Source organism: Rousettus aegyptiacus, unplaced genomic scaffold (genome assembly GCF_014176215.1).
Source record: "Rousettus aegyptiacus isolate mRouAeg1 unplaced genomic scaffold, mRouAeg1.p scaffold_m13_p_4, whole genome shotgun sequence".
NCBI classification, from domain to species: Eukaryota; Metazoa; Chordata; class Mammalia; order Chiroptera; family Pteropodidae; genus Rousettus; species Rousettus aegyptiacus.
In genome coordinates this window covers 154,522,692-154,544,696 of record NW_023416307.1, presented here as the reverse complement: position 1 = coordinate 154,544,696, position 22,005 = coordinate 154,522,692, and the positions used below count along the sequence as shown (strand labels likewise).

Sequence of the window (22,005 nt, the reverse complement as noted above, 5' to 3'; positions counted from 1 at the left end):
ATGTTCATGCACAGCTACTGTAAATTGATCTTGTATTTTTACCAGAATCTAGACTTGAATAGATTGTTCTATCTGATTCATCTCATTAATAATGATAATCGGCATATGTATAAAACAGCGTTTCTAAAGCTCTTTTGAATGTGTAATATATCCATGTTTCATTTAAAGAAGTTAGGCTAATAATAGAGCTCAGCATCGAACCTGGTCTAATAAGCACTGTGTTCTTTCGACCGTGGTATGTCCTAGCACAATGGATCTTAAATGCTAACGAAACATCAGAAAGGCGGGTGGAAGGAACGGACCTTTAAAAGCCTGTCTTAGGCCTGTCTTAGGCTCTGCTTTCTGGGAGAAAATCCAGGCTCAGGCAGTGGCTTTCCATGCAGGTGTGGGGGGAGACTGGGAGACGTGAAACTGGGAAGAGGAAGAGCCAAGTCCCTGCTGTGGACGAAGGGGGCTTGCTTAATCCTGGCGGGGTGTTTTGAGGAGCTGTGCCTCAGAAGGTGCCGCCTGAAACTCAGGTGGAAAGCGTTGGTTCATCCTTTGCGGTCGCTTATGGTTAACTCCTGAACTCCTGGGTCTGCGCTAGTGCGGTGCCCGCCTGCAGCCATCCCCTCTCCAGCACCAGAGAGGGTGTGGGGCCGAAAACTCTGGTTGAAATAAAGTGCTGTCCCATCCCCCCCGTGTGCAGCTGGATTGCTTCAGCTGCCGCCGCCATCACAGGTGGACTTTAAAGGAGGAGTAGGCACCTGGGTGTCTAGTTAACCGAGAGGTTAATTCACAGACTATTTGCCTGCTAACGTGTGATTGATTATAAAGAATAAAATCCTTGAGTTCTATGCAGGGAAGTTCGAAGGAGCACAGCCTGGCGTGGAAGTAATTCCCAAGCCTGAATGTCAAACTGTAGAACTAAACCACAAAGCATCAGTCTTAGAATTTCCCATTCTCGTGTTTTCTTCTTGAGTAAGTTTCAGTCGTTTCTTTTCTTTTTTAGGCTTTGCCCATCTCATCTGGGGTGCGTGACTGTTCTCAGTATTCCCTTCTAAACCTTTTTGCTTCTGTAACATTGCCGTTGATGTCTCCCCCTCTTCATTCCTGAATTTAGTGATTTGAGTCACCTCCCTTTTTCTTGACCAGTTAGGTAAAATCTGTCAATTTCGTTGATCTCGGCAAAGAAGCAACTTTTGGTTTTGCCGAGCTTTCTCCGTTTTTCTTTTCTCTGTTTCATGTATTTCATCCTAATCTGCATCATTCCCCCCTTCTGCTTCCATTGGGTTTAATTTGCTCTTCTTTTTTCTGGTTTCTTAATGTAGAAGGTTACGGTATTGATTCGTAGCCCCTCCCCCCCCCCCCCCCCGCCCGCCGCCCTTTACCGTAGGTGTTTATAGCTATAAATTTTCCTCTAAGCACTCACTGCATTAGCTGCCTCTTGTAAGTTTTGGTGTGTTGTGTTTTCATTGTCATTCATGTCCAAGTATTTGCTAATTTCCTTTGTGATTTATTTGACCTATTGGTAGTTTAGGAGTGTGGTGTTTATTTACACATGGTTATGAATTTCCCAAACTACTTTCTGTTGTCATTTTCTAATTTCATTCCATTGTGGTTGGGTAACACACTTTGTATGATTCAAGCCCTTTTAAATATTTTCAGGCTTGTTTTAGGGCCTAACACGGTCCGTTTTGGAGAATGTTCCATGTGTACGTGAGAAAAATGTATATTCTGCTGTTGTTGGGTGGAGTGTTCTTTAAAATGTGTGTAGTTTGTAGTATTGTTCAGGTCTTTAATTCCTTATTGGTATTTAGTCTAGTTATTCTATTTATTTTTTTAAAGTGGTGTATTGAAGTCTCCAGCAATCGTTGTTGAATTGTCTGTTTCTCTGGTTAGTTTTGCTTCATATATTTCAGAGCGGTAGTCCTAATGTTTTAACGGTGAAATTTTGAATAATATGATTAACTTTTATATGCTTTTTACATTGTTCAAGGATTAATTCATTCTGAAAAATTCTGGGATACGTGCAAATGATTACTACAGCTATGAGCTTCTAGGAGCTTCTAAAATAGCAGTGAAATGTCAGTTAATGGTAGGAAGATTTTTCAAAAAGTGATTTTCTTTTCCTCAAAGTCTCAAGTATTTTTTATTATTATTATTTTTTGTAGCAATAGGAAAATCTATCCTAAAATTTCAGGAGGAATCTCAAAGAGCCACAAATAGCTAAAACAGCCTTGAAAAAGAATAAGGTTGAGGTCTCACACTTTCTGATTTCAAAACTTACCACAGTGCTGCAGAAATCAATACACCGTGGAGCTGGCATAAAGACAGACCCACCGGTCAAGGGCCAGGCTCGCCCGGAAACAAACCCTGCATTTACAGTTACATGATTTTAGACAGGGGTGTCAAGACCGTTTAATGGGGAAAAGATAGTCTTTTTAACAAATAGTGTTGGGAAAACTGGATATCCACATGCAAAAAAATGAAGTTGAACCCTTTCTTTAAGTTTGAATTAACTCAAAATGCATCAGAGACCTAAATGTAAGAGCTAAAACTGTAAAACTCTTAGAAGAAAATATAGAGCACAAGCTTCATGGCATTGGATCTGGCAGTGGTTTCTTGGATATGACACCAAAAGCACAGGCAACAAAAGTAAAAATAGAAATATTGGACTGCACGAAAACTAAAAACTTTTGTGCATCAAAGGACACTGTCAATAAAGCAAAAAGATAATCCATGGAATCAAAATATTTGCAAAAGATATATCTGATAAGGGATTAATATCCAGAATACACACACACACGCACACACACGTACGTGTGTGTGCATGTGTGTGTGTGTCTAGTATTCCTACAACTCAACAACATAAAGCACACTGCTTGATTAAAAACGAGTGAGGGACTTGAGACATTTCTCCAAAGGAGATACGCAAATAACCAATAAGCAGATGAAAAGAAAAGCTTGACTTCACTAATCATTAGGAAAATGCAAATAAAAACCACAACGAGATACCACTTGACATAAGTGTTGGTGAGGATGTGGAGCAGTTGGAACCTTCGTGCACTATCGGTGAGATTGTAAAGTGGTGCAACTGCTCCGGGAAACAGGATGAAGGTTCCACAGAAAGTTTAAATAAAACTGAGTGTGTGATCCAGCATTCCCACTTCTGAATGTAAGCCCAAAGGAATTGAAAGCAGGGACTCGAATATATTTGTACACCCATGTTCCTAGCAGCATTATTTACAATAGCCAAAAGGAGGAAGCAACCCACATCCCCATAGATGGATGGATGGATGGATGGATGGAGAAATAAAGTGTGGTTTATACATGCCATGGAGTGTTATTCAGCCTGAAAAAGGAGGGAAATTCTGACACATTCTCTGACATGGATGAACCTCAAAGACATTGGACTAAGTGAAACAAGCCAGTCACCAAAGGATAATACCGATTCCACGTGTATCAGGTACTGTATGTAAGCAGTCAGATTCATAGGGAGAAAGTGGAATGGTGGTTGGGAGGAGGGCGTGGGGAATGGGGAGTTCTTTTTTTCCGTGGGGACAGAGTTTCAGTTTTGCAAGATGAAAATGTTCTGGAGCTGGATGGCGATGCTGTTTGCACAGCAATGTGCATGTACTTAATGCCACTGAACTGTACGCTTCAAAATGGTAAATATCAAGCCTAGCTCATGTTAAAAAAAGAAAGCTTGCAGATGAACCGTTATGTACACTCCAGGCCTCTTCAGAATTAAGGAAATGCTTTGTATGTTAGCAGTCTCATGGATTTGTTCTAATCTGTCCATTCACACAGAGAAATGCACAAATACATACACATTATGTAAATGTCAAACAGTTATAAGGAGCATTTTGTAAGAACAGATGTAACATTGGTTAAATTCCATAAAGGGGTTGAATGAGAACCAAGGAAATTTGAAATTAGAGCTTGAAATGTGCATTTGGATGCAGAGTTGACATCTCAGATTCGCGGCGTCCCGGACTATCTTCCCGATGCATCCCCCGATCTCCCTCCCACCGACCAAAACAGAACAGAGAGCGAAACCTGCTTCTCCCCCTCGTTAAACGGAAGTGGAAAGTCCTTCTAGTTGCTCAGGCTAAACACGTGGCTTCCCCATCCTCTCTTTCTCTCGCACGCCGCATCCGACTTGTCAGGAACGAATGCGGGTCTGGGACCTGACTGCTTCTCCCCCTCCCCCTGCTCCCTGACCGAAGCTGCTGTCCCGTCAGCCTTCCCGATGAGGCTCCCCCCTCCCCTCCGTTCTCTCCAGCATGTTCGCAGAAGCATCCGGAGTGGTCCTGTGTGTAGATCACATTATTCTTTTGCTCAGAGCCTTCCAGTGGTTTCCCATCTCAAAGAAAAAGCCAAGGGCCTGACTGGACAGCCAAGGTCGGATGGTACCCCGTCGTCCCTCTGGCCACGTCTTCTTTCTCCCCTTCGCCAGCTTGGCTGCTCCTCCGGTCTTGCTGCTTGGCCCTGAGTGAGTCGGGCAGGCCCCTGCCTTAGGTCCTGAGCACTAGGCTTCGTCTCTGGAATGCTCTTCCCTCAGGTGTACTCACGGGTCAGGCGCGGCCTTCTTAGCCAGGCCCTCTCTCTCATCGAAAATGTCACTTTGCATTTTTCTCTCCTACTTCTTTAGTTTTTTTCCCATGGTACTTGTCACTTTATCATCTGTACAATTTATCTTGTTTGTTGTCCGATGTTCCCCAGTAGAAGATAATATTATGAAAAGGACGAGGAAGGAGGGTTTGCGTCGGTCACCGCTGTGGGCCAGCACCCAGGACAGTGCCTGACATGTAGTCAGTGCCCAGTGGCTACTGAGTGAATAATCTGGTTGGATGTGCAGTTCAGGCAGTGACTGAAGCCCAGGGAGCTCTCCACGCAGAAGGACCTCCCCTCATCCTAACGCATGTCAGGGCTCGAGCCCATGGATCCCAGGCCGCATTCCTGTGGCACGCGAGAGGGGTGACAGGCAGCTTTTACTCACTGCGGCACATACATACCCTCGTCTCTCTCCCATGGCAAAGCCCGAGATGTGCCCTTCAGCCCATTCACCCTGGTGACATTCAGCCCGTGTCCCCGACAGCGTTAGCTTTACAGTGATTTTCCATCTCGCACTTTACCTAACAGGTTTTCACGGCTAAAGCATTTGTTGCTGAGGTCGAAAAAAAAAAAATTTTTTTTTTTTTTAAAGTACTGAAGCCTTGTGCTATGATCTTCCTATGCTATTGAAAATATTACAAACTTTTATCTCGAGCGTTATGACTGTTACGGTTAGTGTTGGAAAGAGCAGTTAGTGTTGGAAAGAGCAGCGGGCCACCTTGCTACTTTGTGTATAGACAGAAAGATGATCCGACTTAACTTAGTACACGACTTAACTTAGTACACGCCGTGAAGTTTCATGAGCCGTTCGAGTACGTTTGTTTCCTTCCTCTTCACCCCCATTTTTTTCTCTGAGTAGGTGGTTTGGTGGTTCTTTCTGTTTGCTTCAGGCCTCATGTGGGGAAAGAAAATGAAGAGCAAAGGCCAGATAGAATTGCAGCAATTTTTTCCAGGTACTGACACATATCCTTCTAGAAATCAGTTCCCTTTAGTGATTTGTCCGAATTTGAGAAAGCTTGCGGAGAGCAGATTTGGGTCCCCCATGTGCTAGTTTTGGCCTCTTAGCCAGGTCGTTTGCCCTCTTTGAGCTGAAGGTCCTTCCTCTATAAAAGGTGAACAGAAATAAGATGATGGCTTGGGTTAAGGGGGCGAGAAATACTTTGTGCTTTGTACCCTGGCTGCATGGGTTAATAAACGTTAGATGATATTAGAACGATGATTAATGTCCACGTGGAAAGTCCTTACAGGTTCAACCCAGTAAATGCTTTCGCCAATAAATCATTCTCTGTTTGGCTAACGGCCCCTTTTCCTGTTTAAATGATTGTGTAACAGTGTTTTAATTGGACGTAACTAGAGCATGTCTAGTGTCCATTGTGTCTTTGGAGATGCTCTATTTCTAGAGGACAAAACCGAAGGTGAAGCTTTAGAGGAATTTCAGGCAAACTGAAAAGAGAGCTTTTGTTTTGTTAATTGTGAGAAAATTAATTTAGGACTCTGTCACTGCAAAAACCTGGCACGGCCGGGTCTCCGGTAGGTTCTCAGCAATTTAAAATGAGATGAGAAGATGCAGCGCTGTGTAAGTTTAAGTGTCGACAATTAGATGCGTTAGAGGGCTTCATTGAAAAGTTCTGCTTTTCGGTTAATAAAAGTTAATATTTTTGGTCTTAGCTTCTTTGTGTAAAACAAAGAGTTTTTCTGCTGCCATTACTGGTGTTGAGCAGCAAAAACACGATATGTTTTCTCATGCACGTGACAACCTTTTAATTAGGGATTAACATCAGGAGTAATTTGAGCAGGGAATTAACCCAGAGGGGTGAAGAGAACCCCAAAGTGTGCAGGAGTGGCGGACACAGGGAGCAGTTACTGCCCCCAGCACTCGGGCAGAGTACGCGGGGACGGACAGATCTGGAAGCGCGCCCTGTTCCTCCAGAGCGAGCGGCTTATCTTGGATGTCTTCGTCGGACTGCGAAGAGTCTCACGGAGGGGCTGCTGGCTGTAGGCCACGGTCGGCAAACAGGAAGCTCTGCTCGGAGGTGCTGCTGAGTCACCGGAAGCCAGCTCGGGGCGCTGGTGGAAGATGCTCTCAGGAGTGCCCACTGGGGCATGTCGGGGTGGGGACCATTGTGTGTTCCGCACGCCAGCAGGGCACTGCGGGAGCAAGAAGGTGGAACACGACACGGGAAGCAGGGAGGGAGGCAAGCGCCTGCCCCCAGCACCCTCCACTCGGCCCTCTGTCGTGCCGGCTGGCAGAGGAGAAACGTTTATGGGTCCAGCTCCATTATCACAGCAAGGCCGCGAAGGGGAGTGCGGAGCAATGGCCACGTGGCTGCTGTCATCAGGAGCCTGAGACGTTAACGGGAAGAAGGAGGAGAAGAGGAAAATGGTTAGGATGAACGATTAAACACAAAACCTGGCAGGGAACAGGCAAAGCCATCGCAGTTCTCGTCTCTGTAGTTAATGCCTGTGACCTCCTTCCACTGCCCGTGTGAGCGTCCCCTCGCCCTCGGCCAGACCCCCAGCCGATTGAAGTTCTCTACCTGGTTCACTGAGCCAGACCTTCAAACCTTTCATTTCCTCAGCAGCCTGGTCTTTTTTCAATATCTCTGGTTTTCCATTAACTTTATCATTCGTGCGGAAGTATTAAGAGGTACCTCTGAGAATCCCCTGGGTCCAGACATCGCCCCCCACCCCCCCGCTTTCGTCATGTGGCAGCACCCCACTTTCCCCTGCATAATCAGGCCCCGTCATTCCCGCCTGTGGAGTAACCCCGTTTCCGCCCGTTGGTTCGGCCGAACCTTCGTCGTCTGCGTCGGGTGGTACGTTCCCTCGGGGACCACGACCTTCAAAGGAGCAGAACTCAGAGTCGTCAGGAGTGGAAGCCACGGCTCTGTGAGTGGATGTGCTAGGGACTCCGCCTCCCTCCCAGACCACGTGTTCTCGCTGTGGGGGACGCGGCACCTGCCTGGCAAGGGTCTTTCGTTCAGAGCACCACCCCATTCCTCCATGACGTTTCTTCAGCCGAAGATGGAAACCAGTAAGCGAGTCCGTGTTCGAATTAGGCCAGCCATCCTGGGTGGCGGGGTGTGGTAATGCCAGTTAATTCCATGGGCACGAGCCCATTTTTTTTCCACTTTGCTGTGAAATGACTTTCTTGCTCAGAAGCCAGGCCGTGTGGGGTGTCATGGTGGAGGCTCCGTGGGCGGTGGTGCTGGCAGAGGCATTACAGGCAGAGAAGGCAGGTCCGCGTCTAGAATTCATGTTCATTCCAGTGAGGACGCACCTCTGCCCCTCCTGATCAGCCCTTCCATCCCCCCCACGATGGAAGCAGGTTCGTGTAATCAACTTGCCAGCAGGTGGGCGGCTGGTCTCCCCGGGAATGGTCCCGTGTTTGGGGCTCAGTGTTGGTCTGTGCTGTTGGCAGATGAGACCGGGCAGTAGCCTCAGCCAGGTCAGCCTTGCGTAGGGGAAGCCCATGTCGTCGAGCCCATGCGCGGCCACCATCTGTGCCGCCGCGGCCCCTTCTTCATGGGTCCATTGAGGAAGCATTTCTGTGGCTGGGAAAGAGACCGACTGAGAACCATAGATATGTCTGTTTTTTGACCTGGTTATTAAGAGCTTCATCTACAGTGACTGCCCTTTAATGATTATTCGCATGGGACGCAAATAGCTTATTCTGTACCCATGGCGAGAATTTTATCCACATGTATTTCACCTAGATTTCCTCATCGCCATTTCCCTCCAAGTCCCTAGACAGCCAGCAAATTCCTTAGTAATAATTGTTTGTGATCAGAGGGAATCTGTGCTCTGACCGTCTGGCTCCAGGTGGAGGCGACAAGTGAGTGCATTGCTTGGAGTCCCCCACTGAGAGGACTTTCCTTCGTCGTCGTCTTTTGGGGACAGTATTGTGCTTTTAAGCGTTGCATCAGTGCCAGCGTATTGTGCAGACCCCTGTTCAGACCAGACGTGGCTTTTCTCTTCCTCATTCACGCCGATCGCAGAGAGCTCTCGGGAGGCCCTTGGCGGGGGCGGAGGGGTGGGCGGTCGCATCAGGAGTCCGCGTTGGAGGAGGGAGCCGCCTGCTCGTGACACTTACTCTGGGACCTGCTCGAATTCAGTCTCTCACATACCGTTTTCGCTTGATGATAGGTTGGGCTGCGTATGCCCAGCTTTATGGCTCAGTGGGTTGGACAGCATCCAGTTCACGTCGAGAAGCTCAGGTCACATGATCACATGATGCCCATGTTCAGGCATTTAGTCTCTACCAACACCCAATAACGAACCTGACCCTCGCTATTCCTCCAAAGGTAAATAGTCTGCGGAAGAGAGGTCTAGGTTTTCTTCAAGAGTCTAGAGCTTTGGGCTGTGATTCTCTCATCCTTGCTCGCTAGCGGCCCCATTCAGCATCCCCGTTTGCCACGAACACTTCAGGTATCATTGGATCTACTGGATCATGAGGCCCAGGTGTCAGAGCGGCTTGAACTGCAACCTAGACTTGCTCTGGTCCCTTCGTAGATGGGTTCAAGAAGTACACTCGGATGCGGCACATTACCTGCAGAATCCGAGGAGGCTTGCTAAGCATCGTACCTCTTGTTTCGTTGTTGATGATCTGACTTGGCAATAACTTATCACTCACCTTGGAAGGGAAATATTGACTTGCTTTTGGCCATCAGTTCCAAACACTTAATCGATACGAAGGGTCCTTGAATTTTTGTGGTTTATTTTTATTTTCCGTGCTCTTGCCAAAGCATCTGTATGCGCCTCTTTCTGCCTATCTGTCAGACCCAGTTAGCATAATGTTAGTATGGGGGGCTAGTGTGATATTTTTTGGAATGTCATGACTTTGAGCGGCTCTGAGCTATATCGTGCTAGAATTGACATAGCCCCGCGACAGGGCTCCTAGGCGCGTAAAAGGCAGGTGGAAGCAAAGTGCCTCTGGTAGTTCTTGCAGTTGGCATGTACCATGCTGGTGAGGGACGTTGATGATCGGGGAGGCTGTAGGTGGGTTGGGGAGGCAGGGGCGTTTTGGGAAATTCCTGTGCTTTCTGTTCCATTTTACTGTGAACCTAAAGCTACACTGAAAATAAAATTCCGACTTTTAGAAAATGTAAAAATGATTCTTACAGTGGGGGCTTTATAAAAGCGGGTGCCGGGCAGACGTCGCCTATGTGCTCTGCCCCAGAACGTGCCTTTTCAAGGCACCTGCCCAGGTGAGATTTTCCCTGGGTGTTCAGTCAGGAGGGCGAGTGCCCTCTGGCACCAGAGGGCCAGCTCCTTCCCTGGCGAGCCAGCCTCAGAGCGACTTTCGAGTCCGAGAGTGTCGGTTGGATCGGCCTGTACCCCGATGTCTCCGTTCCAGGCGTCTTCATCCCGTTCTCTCCCTGTCAGCGTCCAGGCTTCGCGTGACACACGCGGGGAGACCGTGAGTTCAGCAGACTTCGTCACGAAGTTTTTGGTTTGATTTTTCCCAACACGTATCCCTGCAGCTGCAGGAAAAAAAGAGACTCTTTGGGGCTGTGACGTAAACTGGTTCCCAGACCGTGACTCAGAGCTCGGGAGACCTGAGTTTGTTGCTTTCTTCTGTGGGCACTCAGTGTGTCCCAGAGTCTGTCCATCCTCTGGTTTTCGTAGTCGCCGTTACCGCCACGCCGTTCACGCGCTGCGGCTCGGCCAGCCCAGGTCCTCGCCTGGGTTCACGTTCAGCACCATCACAGGTGACAGCTCAGTTACCTGCGTGCCCCGGATCACTCGCATCCGGCTTCTCGCGGGCAAGGGACGGCTTAGCGTTGCACTCAAACCCAAAGGCCTGACCAGACCGGTCTCCACACCCCACGTTTGCAAGCCTGTCTCCGGGGATCACTCGTTCTTGGTGCCGGTTCTGCGTCTGGGTTTAGTCAGGAAATAGACACGTAATAATTCCAACAAGGGGCAGTTCACATAAAGAATCACTAACTAATAAGAGATTAACTACTAAGGGCTAAAGAGAACTCTGAAGAATGTAGGAATGGCAGATGTAGGGAAAAGTTCCTACCTCTGTGTCTGAGGCAGAGAACATGAGAAAGGGAGAGACTCGGAACAGAGCCCACCCAAGGCCGAGATTCAGCCCTCCGAAGGTGAGGCTGGCAAGTGGGAGTACAACTCCAGACGGCCACCCTGGGCCGGGCCGGTGAGACTCGCGGGGCAGCTGGCTAGGGCGACAGCACAACTCAGAGCCACTGTGGGGTGCCGCTGAAACTCGTGGGGCTGAACACCAGGCGCGTCCCACGCACCAGCAGGATCAAGAAGAGAAGAAAACGCACTGGACCCAGCCACAGTTTATTCACTGCTTTTTATCCCTGGAACTTGGCATGTGGTTTAGATACTTAAATGATTATTTAATGGATAAGTTGAGTGCAGCTCAAGAGAGCATTAAATTGTTGGTATCTTTGATACGTTTGATTCATTTCACTTAAGGAAAAACTGTGAATGACCTGGTCAACCAAGTGGAGTATGGAAACATGACATTCTGAATGGTCGATGTAAGGGATACCTTGCTTCGTTAGGTTTAAAGAAAATAGATGACCTGGGGCGCCAGTAGAGCCCTTTTTTGAAGACTTGGTATGTATTTATGTGCGCTTTTAAAAACACAGTCCTCTAAAGAAAGGTCGCAGTGATGACCAGTGAGTGTAGAAAACATAACATTGTGTTTTTATTGAGTTTTTTCCCCGAGCAGAGAAAGAGCCACTGTACCAAGTGCCCGTAATAATTTTGTTTTGATTCGTTTTGCTGTTTAATTAGGCGTCAGTAAACCAGAGAAGCAGAGGTTTGTCCCATGCAGATTCTGGCGGAGCTTCGGTCCAGTCCTGCTTCGCTGGCGGTGGGCGGTGGGAGGTGAGGGCGGGGCATGGTGGGCTGGGGGCGGGGAGGAGCAGTGGGCCTGAGGTTCTGTGTGGAGCAGAGGCCCAGGAAGTGACACCTAAACCTCGCCCTGGCTCAGCGCCTCCCCCTGCTGCCTCTGGGTGGAGGTCTCACCCCCCCCCCCCCCCCCCGAGTCCAGCTCCACTGGGAGGAGGAGGACCGGGCACAAACGTAATGGGACACCAGGGCCTTCCAGGGACCCCCTCTGCCCACAGACGTCTTATCGGAGTGTGAAGAAATCCTTCAGGATCTGAGGGAACCAGAAACGGGAGGAGAAGAAAACGTGTGGACGTTAAATTCTTTCTTGATTTATATGTGTTTTAGTGTTCCAAATTATATTCTATAATGAGAATATTAAATATCCATGAATAATTTTGCCCTACTTGGGAAAGTGGTTTTTTACCCTCAGTTTACAGCCAGATTGTCAATTCGCCATAGTTGTCTGGAATAAATGGGCAGAATGAGTAGAAGGCATTGAAATGTGGGCTGTGGATGTGGATGCGATTTCTACCACGGTTGGATTTTGATTATGGCTATTTGTAAATCATTTTTCTGACTTTACACCAAACTTTATCATAATTTAAATACTTCCAACTATATAACCTGTTTACCAGAACGTGAAAGTAGAAATGGGGTTTATTATGAGTTATTGACATTTCTAGGGAATATTTTAATTTCTGTTTTGCCTGAAGAGGGAGCCTAGTTTTTTTATCTCTCTAATTAAGGTAGCTATACATCATGGCATAGCTACATGACAGTTGTGGTTTATCATGGATGGCTGTTGTCCTGACTTAATTATTAATAGTTGTTCCTTTTATTCTCATGGCTTATTCAGACCAGGCAGATTTAAGTCTTATAATGAGCTGATTTGGTGACTTGGTTTAACATAAATTTCTATATAATAGCACCCTCCGTTTTTTTTCTTTTTACAGAAAGTAAATTTATACTGATTATAATATTTTGATCTTCTGCAGAAGTATAATGTGAATAAAATTAAATGGAACAAAGGTGTTGCAAAAAGTAAAATCTTAATTTGTGGGCTGTGTCTTTAAGAAGAACCCACCAGAGTACCAGTAAGTGTATGCACTGGTTGCCATGAGAACACTGTGGGAAGAAGTCCCTGCATTAGAGGGGTGGTCCGTGCAGCTGTTTCCTGGAGGGGTGACCCCGAAAGGCTGAGTAAGCCTTGCGCAGGCAGATGTTGTAGGGGCAGCTAAGTCAGGCATTCTAGTTGGATAGAGAATTTAGGTAGAGCATGGAGGGACTTGGGTAAGGAACAGTTAGTTCGCTTAGCGGGGCGGGGGGGCGGGGTGTGTTGCATGAGGTGGACCAGATGGTTAATGATGCTGGAACGTTATTAAAGCCTGGCTTGTGTGGAAGGAATCTCGAGGGATAGAGGTTTGTCCTGTGATCTGTAGGGTACAGGGAAACATTGGAGCGTTTTAAACCAGGGAATGATCTTGAGCATGTTTCATGTTAGATGAGAGTCAGACGGAGGCAGAGATGCTATAGCAGTGTGTTTGACTTTTCCACGGGCAGTCAGATTTTATCTCTCCCCACTCCCTACGTGGCTTTTGAAGGAAATCTCAGACATCTTATCATTCTATTATGTCAGTCTGTAGCTATAAAAAAGGATTTCTTTTAAAAACATAATTATAGTACCGTTTACACACACACACACACACACACACACACACACACACCCCTCAGGTCATAATATCAAATATTCACTGTTCACTTCATCAATATCTCTCTCCTCCAGTTATTTTCTTTGTTTATTTTTTAATAACTGGTTTATCTAAATTTCTTTTAATTCATAGATCCTTGTATAAGGGATTTTTTTTTCTTTCATACAATTTGGATTTCGTTTGTGTTTTAAAGATGCTAGAGATTTAATTGTCACAACCAGGGGAGAAGTGAGGAGAGAAGGGATGGAAAAGCAAGCCCAGGACGTGGGAGGGCCGGAGCGCAGGGAGGTGGCAGCGGCCACACTTGCGTAAGTGCTGTCCTTGGAGAATTTTGTTGGTTTCTCATCTTCTCTTCTGTAGCTATTTTTTTTCCCCCGGGTAAAAAAATAAAGGTGGAGGAATATACTTCACTCATAAGTAGGAAGGAAAGAAATCCTGATGGACTCACGTAGCTGAGTTTGCGGTAGAGGGAAAGGCAGTCGGAGGATATTACTTTCTGAAAAGCAAGCGCGTCTACGTAGGGGCAGAGGATGCTGGAGAGGAGAGTGCGTGGAACCGCCTCTGTGGAGGATGAGAGAGGAAGTTGTGTAGAGACACGTGTCTTTAGAGGGATGTGTATTCAGCATGTTAGTGAATTGACTGTCGCAGGAGGTAGCAGAAACACTTGCAAACTGTGTAACGTTTACGGCGAAATCGTTGCCACCTCCGGCGGTATTCCAGCCTCTCAGTGACATCCCCTGCCTGTGCCCACCCTGGGAAGCAGCCTGCAGCCTTTCCGGGTGAAGTAGAAAAGCGTGCCGTGTAGTGTTCCAGGATGGTTCCAGGACAGGCATACTCGTTTTGTTTCACAGTGAACCAAAAAGAAACAGTTAACCCAAACGTCATCGTCTCTGTCCTGCTCAAGACCATCAGTGCTTCATTGTTTTCCCATATTGTTAGAACTCCGAACTCTTAAAAAAGAAAAAAAAAAAAGCCTTTTAGTCATCGTAAGGATGTCAGATGTCAGCGATTTCAAATCGGGAAGGTCGATGGGCTTTCATGCCAGTTCCGTACAGAGGAGGAAGACATCCTAATATATCTAGCTGGATATGAACATTTAAATCTAATTTATTATAAAAGTGGAGTTGACTGAAAATCTGAGGGGTTAGCTTTCTTCTGTCACTTTTTTCTATTTTTAGAAAATAGAAATACTTAAATTTTTATTTTGAAATAATTTCAAATGCACAAAAAAGTTGAAAGAACAGAATAAAACAACTTTTGAATGCTTTTCCAATTTTACGAATTGGAAACATTTTGCCACAATTGCTTTATCATCCTGCCATATATTTAGGGATGTACACATGCTGTTTCTCCGGTCAGTTTCGTTTTATCTCTGTAATGATAATCTAAGACATTCTCACGTGTGTTACTTACAGTGCCAGCGGTAATTGAAAGTATCGTATTCCGAGATTGCCTCTGGGGGTCCCTGTGACGCTCGCTTGCCAGCGTCGATCTCCCAACTTCTCTTTCCATGTAATTAAACATCATCCTATATTTAGCCCTTAATGAGATCTTATATTATGTATTTCCTCGTTTCTCAGATGGCTAAGTTTCTATCACAAAAAATGTGAAGCCTGAACTTCGTCTTGGACTTCTTGACTTGGAGGGAGGGTGGGGGCTGAGAGGTAGATGTCGGGGGAAGACCTGGAAGAGGGATGGTCCTGCGTGAGCCTGCAGCGTAGTCTATAGGGACAGGGGCTGGTAGGCTTTTAGAACTGGGAGGGAGCTTAGAGGCCAGATACGAGCACATGCCTCGCACATGACTCGCACACGACAGGTGAGGGTATTGAGGTCCAAAGGAATGAAGTGGTTAACCGAGGTCTCTCCGAAGAGTTAGGACTGGGCCCCGAGTCGTCTTCTGCCCCAAGCTATGTTCTTTTTCTGCTTCTTTATCTTTTTACTTGATGCTCTAGATGAATGGCAGTATTCTCAAGAGGGAGAATATCGCTAAATACTCGAGTCATCAGTTCTCAAACGTTTTAGTATCAAGACAGTTCTCATGCTTAAAAATTAGGAAGCTTTGGAGGGTGATGAGTATGTTCACTCTCTTGTGGCAATGGCATACATTTGTTGAAATGTATCAAATTGTACACTTTAAATGCATGCAGCTTATTGTATGTCAGTTGGACCTCAATAAAATTGCTTTCTAAAATCATTAAGGGCCTCGAAGGGCTTTTGTTTATATGGGTTATGTCTGTATTTATCGAATGAGATATTACAATTGAGAGACTTTCAAACTGTTATTTTAAAATAACAATAATAAACTCGTTAATGTCGGTGTTAACATTTTTAATAAGTATAGTTTCCAAAACAAGTTTAGTAGTAAGGCTTGTGTTTTACATTTCTCTAGATCTCTGTAATGTCTGCTTTAACAGCAGACAGCTGCCTGTGTGTTCAGTGTTACAACGTGTGGTTTGAGTTGAAGTATGTGAAGAAGCTCCGTTTCATGTGTATATGTATGTACTTAAGAGGAGGAGTATTTTGATGGTTTTTTTTCAGATAACTGTGATATTCTTTGACATCAAAACTTGACAAGTGGTGGTTTTTAAAAGTTTCTTTTGCAATATAGAATCTGAAACAGTGAACTTTTTGTATTCAGCATCTTGCACTTGGAATGGATCTTATCTGATCAAATTACTCTTTCTTTAATAGATAGCTATGACTGCTTGATTAATTGGTACTTTTAATATTTAGTCACTTGCCTTTTCTGTTAAATGCCCCAATTTCACGAAAATAGAAACTGGCCCCTGTCTTTTCCCGTTCTACTTCTGTAGGAAAGTCAGGGTACCTAGGGTTGTTTTCATTGCATTATGTAAGTTGCTTTTTGTTTTGGATTTCATTTTTCATTCTTTTACTGAAATAGATGCCCTGAGTAGACTGCAATTATGTTTAAAAAAACAAAAAGCCCACATTTATTCTGAAGGCTGTCTGTCGTTTTTGCAAGGGAGTTTGCCTGCGTTTGCCGCGGAGTTTTAAGAAGGAAATCTAGGTCGGGAGCCTGGGATGGAGATGTGCGGCAGCCTCTGTCACACATGCTCATTAAGATGCCGTGGGCTGCTGCCTGTCCCCCAGGTTGTGCTGGGGACCGCTGCGGAAGGGGTGACCAGGGCCATCTGCGTTTTAAAACCAGAGGTGCTTTTATACCTTCTCCAGAACGTGAGAGGAGAATGTACTCCCTTCTCTGATTAAAAATTGTGCGTTTTTATCAACAGGTAAGAAATGTAAGAAGAACCCCTAGCCTTAGAAAGTTTATTTTCGAAATGATAGGCTGGCTGTTGTTTGAATTCTTCTGGGGTTCCTTATGCTTTTAGTATAAAATGTAAAATCACTTTCCAAGAAGGTTGGCATATAGTATGAATTTAGTAACTTAAATCATCCAGTCCAGAATAATGACCTTGTGGAAATTTTGATTAAAAAAGGTGTAAAAATCCTCAGATACCGAAGATCCTCTCAGGAGGGGATCCTGAAGGAACATTTCAGGCAACACAAAGTAGGATACATTGTTTGGCTTCGATCCTCCTCTCTTCTTTATTTCCTCCACCATTTCATGTGGGTGAAATCAGATTTAAATGAGACCATGAAACATGAAAATAAAAGGCCACCTGGAAGGGGAGACGGCACCCAGAGGCAGCCTGGAGTTGGCCAGTAACAAAATGGGGACAGTCACTTGCCCTCTCAGATGGCCTTGGGGTTAGCGATAGTGGAAGGCAGCAGTCGGTCACGCGGCCTTAATTTGCATTTCCCTAACACTAAGGATGGTGACTAAGGATGGTGAGCTTCTTTTCGAGGGTGTATTATTCATCTGTAGATTTTCTCTGTCATGTTTGTATTCATTCATTTGTATATTTTCTGTGGTGAAAATATCCTTTGAAATCTTTTGCCCATTTTAAAGTTGAGTTAATTGTTTTATAGTTGTGTTGTAAGAGATTTCTTTTTTTCCAAGTCTCGCTTTTTATCATTAGATTAGATTCAACAGACAGAATAAGATTTTCATAAAGATAATCTGAATAAAGTGTAGGAAAAACGAAAAGAAAAACTCTACACACTGTTGTTCATTGCAAGTCTAAATGAAATTAAACCAAGTTAGAGTGAAATAGCTTTTTCCTCATATTCAATGCCCAAACATAATTTTGAACAAACACTATGTGTACCAATATTTAAGTTATGTATATTGTTTTTAATGTAATGAATGGTTTCATTAAAATTTATCTGATGTAGCTTATAATTATAATTGTGTTGTGAGAGATTTTAATCTCTTCTGCATACAAGTCCTTTATTAGATTTATGATTTGCAAATATTTTCTCCCAGTCTGGCTTCTCATTTCATTTTCTTAATGGTAGCTTTGCCAAGCAAAACTTGTAAATTTTGATCCTGTCCGATTTATCATTCTTTTTCTTTTATGGATCGTGTTTTTGGTGACATGTCTAAGGTACCTTTGCTTAATCCGAGGTCACAGAGACTTTTCTCCTATGTTTTCTTCTGCACGTTTTTTAGCTTTAGTTCTTTATATTTAATCCATTGGGAATTAGTTTTGGCTTATGGTGGGAGGTAAGTGTCTACCTGTTTCTGTGCCATTTGTTAAAGAAAACTGTCCTTTCCCCATTGAATTAGGTTGGCATCTTTGATAAAAACTGGTTGACCACAACTATAGAGATTTCTTTCTAAACTCTGTTCTGTTTCACTTATCTAATGTGTGATCTATACTATGCCGATGTGGTTATTGTACATTTATATAAGTTTTAAAATCAGGACATGTAAGTCTTCCAACTTCCCTTCAAATTTGTTATAGCTTTTCTATATATTTTTTGCATTTCCATGTAAATTATGGAATGATCTTATTGATAACTTCCAAAAATCCAGCTAGGATTTTTAATTGTAATTGCCTCGAATCTATTGGCAAGTTGGAGAATAGCCATTTTAGTCTTCCATTCATGAACATGGTATATATCTCTCCATTTATTTAGATCTTGCTTTTTTTTTTTTTATTCTACTTCAGTGACTTGAAATGATGCCTTTGACAATTTTGTCCAATTTTATACTTATTCTTTTGTGGATAAAAGTCACTAACAGCTCCATAACAAGAAGTCCTCTGTAATATTTTAACCTTATAGCAAACTTATGCTTCCAGTACTTTTCAAGTTTTTGTCAAAGGCATTAGCTAGGTATGACTGCGTTGTTCTAGCTGTGATACTTAGAGCAAATCAGCTCTAATGGAGGAGAAAACAGTGGTACCTTGTAACTTTTATTTCATTTCTAGTTGAAGGGTTCCCGACTGAATTCCTTGAAGAGGAAATGGCCTACCAGGGGTATCATCAGAACAGCCAGAACTGGCCAGAAAATACAAACTTTTGCTTCGAACCCGAGCAAGTAATGAATCCTATACAGACTGGTAAGTGCGAGCTTGCCTTCGGCTGCTGAATGTGAACTATGATATAAACAGGAAAGAGCCACAGCCACCACTCACATAAAACATTTTAGCCTAAATATAAATCGTAAAGCACAGCCAAGGTATAATTATTTCCCCTGACCATTTAGCTGACCCTTTCTTCCATCTGTTTATCTCTTTTTCTGAGTCACACGGTCCCTTGAATTCTCTCTCCCCTTCAAAACCTGTTTTGAGTAAATTAACTGAAATTTATATTCATTGAAGACTGAATGATCAGTAGTACCACAGAACCTTAATTCTTCCAAAAAGAATAATTACTGTCCTAATAGCACCATTTGTTGAATGCCTGTCAATACTAGAGGCTTTATGTATGTGTTATATGTGTGTGTGTGTGTGTGTGTGTGTGTGTGTTTTTAACCTAACGCTGCCAAATATATATTATACTCATTGGACAGAAGCGAAAACCAAGACTCATACCCAATTTCTATAAAATTCAAACTAATCTGTAGAGAGGAAGAGCGTATCTGCAGTCGCCCGGAGCTGGGAGTGGCGGGAGGAGCGGGTGGCAGAGGGGCCTCCGTGTCGGAGCCAGGCCGGTCGCGAGCTCGTGTGTCGCTCCTGGTTTACACGTGGCTTTTTTTGTTGCCGTCATTGCCGTCTAACTTATAAGGTGTTCATAGCCGGTTCCAAAGGACCTAGTCGTTGATGTTATGTATGTACTATTCTCTACTTACTGGCTATCCTAGATAATGGCAATTTTTAGAAACAGCTTCATTGAGATTTAATTCGGATACCCATTTAAAATGAACGATTCGGTGGATTTTAGTATATTCCCATGCGTGTACAGCCGTCACCAGAGTCAATTTTAGAACCTTTTCATTAGCTCAGAAAGAACCTGTGTTCCAGACGTCACTCACTCACTGTCTCCTTAGTTTCCCCAGCCCTAAGCCACCACTGATCTAATTCCTGTCTCTGTAAATTTACCTTTTCTGGACATTTCCTGTACGTGGAATCCTGTAATATGTGGTCTTTTGTTACTGGCTTTTTTCACTAAGCACATGTTTTCATGGTCCATGCATTTTACGGCGTAAATCAGCACCTCATTCTTTTTATATGAATATGTAGTGTTCCAAGGTACGGAACATTTATTCATCCATTGATGAGCATTTGAGTTGTTTTCTTTTAATTGTTTTTTTTTTTTTTTTTTTTTTTTGGCTATTGTGAATGATGTTTTAAACATTCACGTACAAGTGTTTGTGTGGACATAGGTTTTCATTTCTCTTGGGTATATAGCTACGTCGGAGTTGCGGATCATATGGTGGTGCTGAGTTCATCGTCAGGGGAATTACCAGGCTGTGTTCCAAAACAGCTGCGCCACCTCACACCCCCACCCTCATGCATGAGCTTTGCAGTGCTTCCACGTTCTTGACAGCACTTGACCCCCCCGTTTCTGAAATTATAGCTAACCCATGGGTAGCGAAATGATGTGTCATCGTGATTTTGATTTGCGTTTTCCTAGTGACTAGTGATGTTTATTGTCTTTTTTATCTTTTCATGTGCTTTTTGGTCATTTGTATATCTTCCTTGGAGAAAGGTTTACTCAGATCCTTTGCCCAGTTTTTAATTGGTTTGTTTGTCATTTTATTGTACTCTATAGAGTTCTGTATATATATTCTGTGTACTAGACCCTTATTAGATTTGTGATTTGCAAGTATTTTCTCCCATTTTGTGGGTCATATTTAATTTTTTCCTAGTGTTTTCTGATGCATAAAAGTTTTTAATATCGAAGACTAATTTATCTGGTTTTCCTTTTGTTGTTCAGGCTTTGCTGTCACATCTAAGAATCCACCACCAAATCTGAGGTCGTGAAGATTTATTCTTATGTTTTCTTCTAAAATTTTTATAATTTTAGCTTTTGTATTGAGGGCTTTGATCCCCCCCATAAGTTAACTTTTTTTATATGGTGAGAGGCAGGGGTCTGAATTCATTCTTTTGCATGTGGCTATCCAGTTGTCCCAGCTCAGTTTTTAAAAAGGACAGTTCTTTTCCTGTTGAATGGTCTTGGCACCCTTGTCGAAAATCTGCTGACCATAGACATACGGTTTCTCGGCTCTTAGTTTTAGTCCACTGACCTGTGCTTCCGTCTTCATGCCAGTACTGCACTGTCATGATCGCTGTCACTTTTTGGTAAGTTTTGCAGTTGGGCAGTGAGAGTCTTTTTCCTACTTCGTTCTTTATTTTCATGATTGTTTGGCTATTCCGGGTCCTTTGCAATTCCATATGATTTTAGAATGAGCTCGTCAGTGTCTGTAAAGAAATCAGCTGGGATGCTGATAGGAATTGCAGTGAATCTATAAATCAGTTTTGAGAATTTTGCCATCTTAGGTCTTCCAGTCCATAAACATGGCCTGTTTTCCCATTTATTTACATCTTATTTCTTCCAACAGTATTTTTGTACTTCTCAGAGAATACATTTTATACTCCCTTTGTAAAGTTTGTTCTTAATATCTTATTCTTTTTGATGCTATGAATGGAATTTTCTTAATTTCATTTTCAGATTGTTCATTACAATGGTAAGGCTATCCAACTGATTTTAGCCTATTGATCTTGTATCTTCCAACCTTGCTTTTAGTGGATTACTTAGGATTTTCTATACATAAGATCGTGTCATCTACAAATAGAGTTTTACTTGTTCCTTTCCAATCTGGATGCCATTTTTTTCCTTTTCCAGCCTAATTGTTCTAGTTAGAAACTTTAGTACAATGTTAAATAGATGAGAAGTGGATGAAAACCTTCTTGGTTTGTTCCTTGTTGTAGGGGGCAAGCACCCAGTCTTTCGCCATTAAGTGTGGTGTTAGCTGTGGGGTATTTTGTTTTGTTTTGTTTTTAATACCTACAGTACCTGGTCTTCCTAGGTAGTCTCCCATTGAAGTACTAACCAAGCCCAACCCTGCTTAGCTTGGCTGTGGGTTTTTTGCAGAAGCCATTTATCAGATTAAGAATATACCTTTTATTCCTAATCTTTTCAGTGTTTTATTTATCATGAAAAGGGTTTTAGATTTTGTCAGGTGGGTTTTCTAGTCTATTGAGGTGATTATGCGGTTTTATTTTTTATTCTATTGATATGTAAGCACTACATTAATTGATTTTTGGGTGTTAAAACCAACCTTGCATTCCTAGGATGCATGCCATTTGGCCATGGCATTTATTTATTTATTTATTTCTCTATCTATCTATCTATCTATTTATTTATTTATTATTATTTATGCCTATAGCACCTTATCTTCCTAGGTGGTCTCCCATCCAAGTACTAACCAGGTCCAACGCTGCTTAGCTTCTGAGATCAGACATCGGGCTTGTTCAGGGTGGCATGGCCGTAGACCATGGACTCCAATGGG

The 22,005-nt window shown here is 43.7% G+C and overlaps 1 protein-coding gene across 17 annotated transcripts in view; it reads left to right on the top strand.

The window, feature by feature from the left end:
• Window positions 1-18,478: 18,478 nt before the first annotated feature.
• MAP4 (microtubule associated protein 4) overlaps window positions 18,479-22,005 on the top strand; it is a 54,564-nt gene continuing 51,037 nt past the window's right edge. For all 17 annotated transcript variants that reach the window (XR_004950427.1, XM_036219120.1, XM_036219128.1 and 14 more), the window contains exon 1: window positions 18,479-18,610. Coding sequence is in view for 16 of the 17 variants with exons in the window: in XM_036219120.1 (XP_036075013.1) it covers window positions 18,514-18,610 (97 nt within the window). In the remaining variant the exon portion in view is untranslated. The remainder of the gene's footprint in view (window positions 18,611-22,005) is intronic.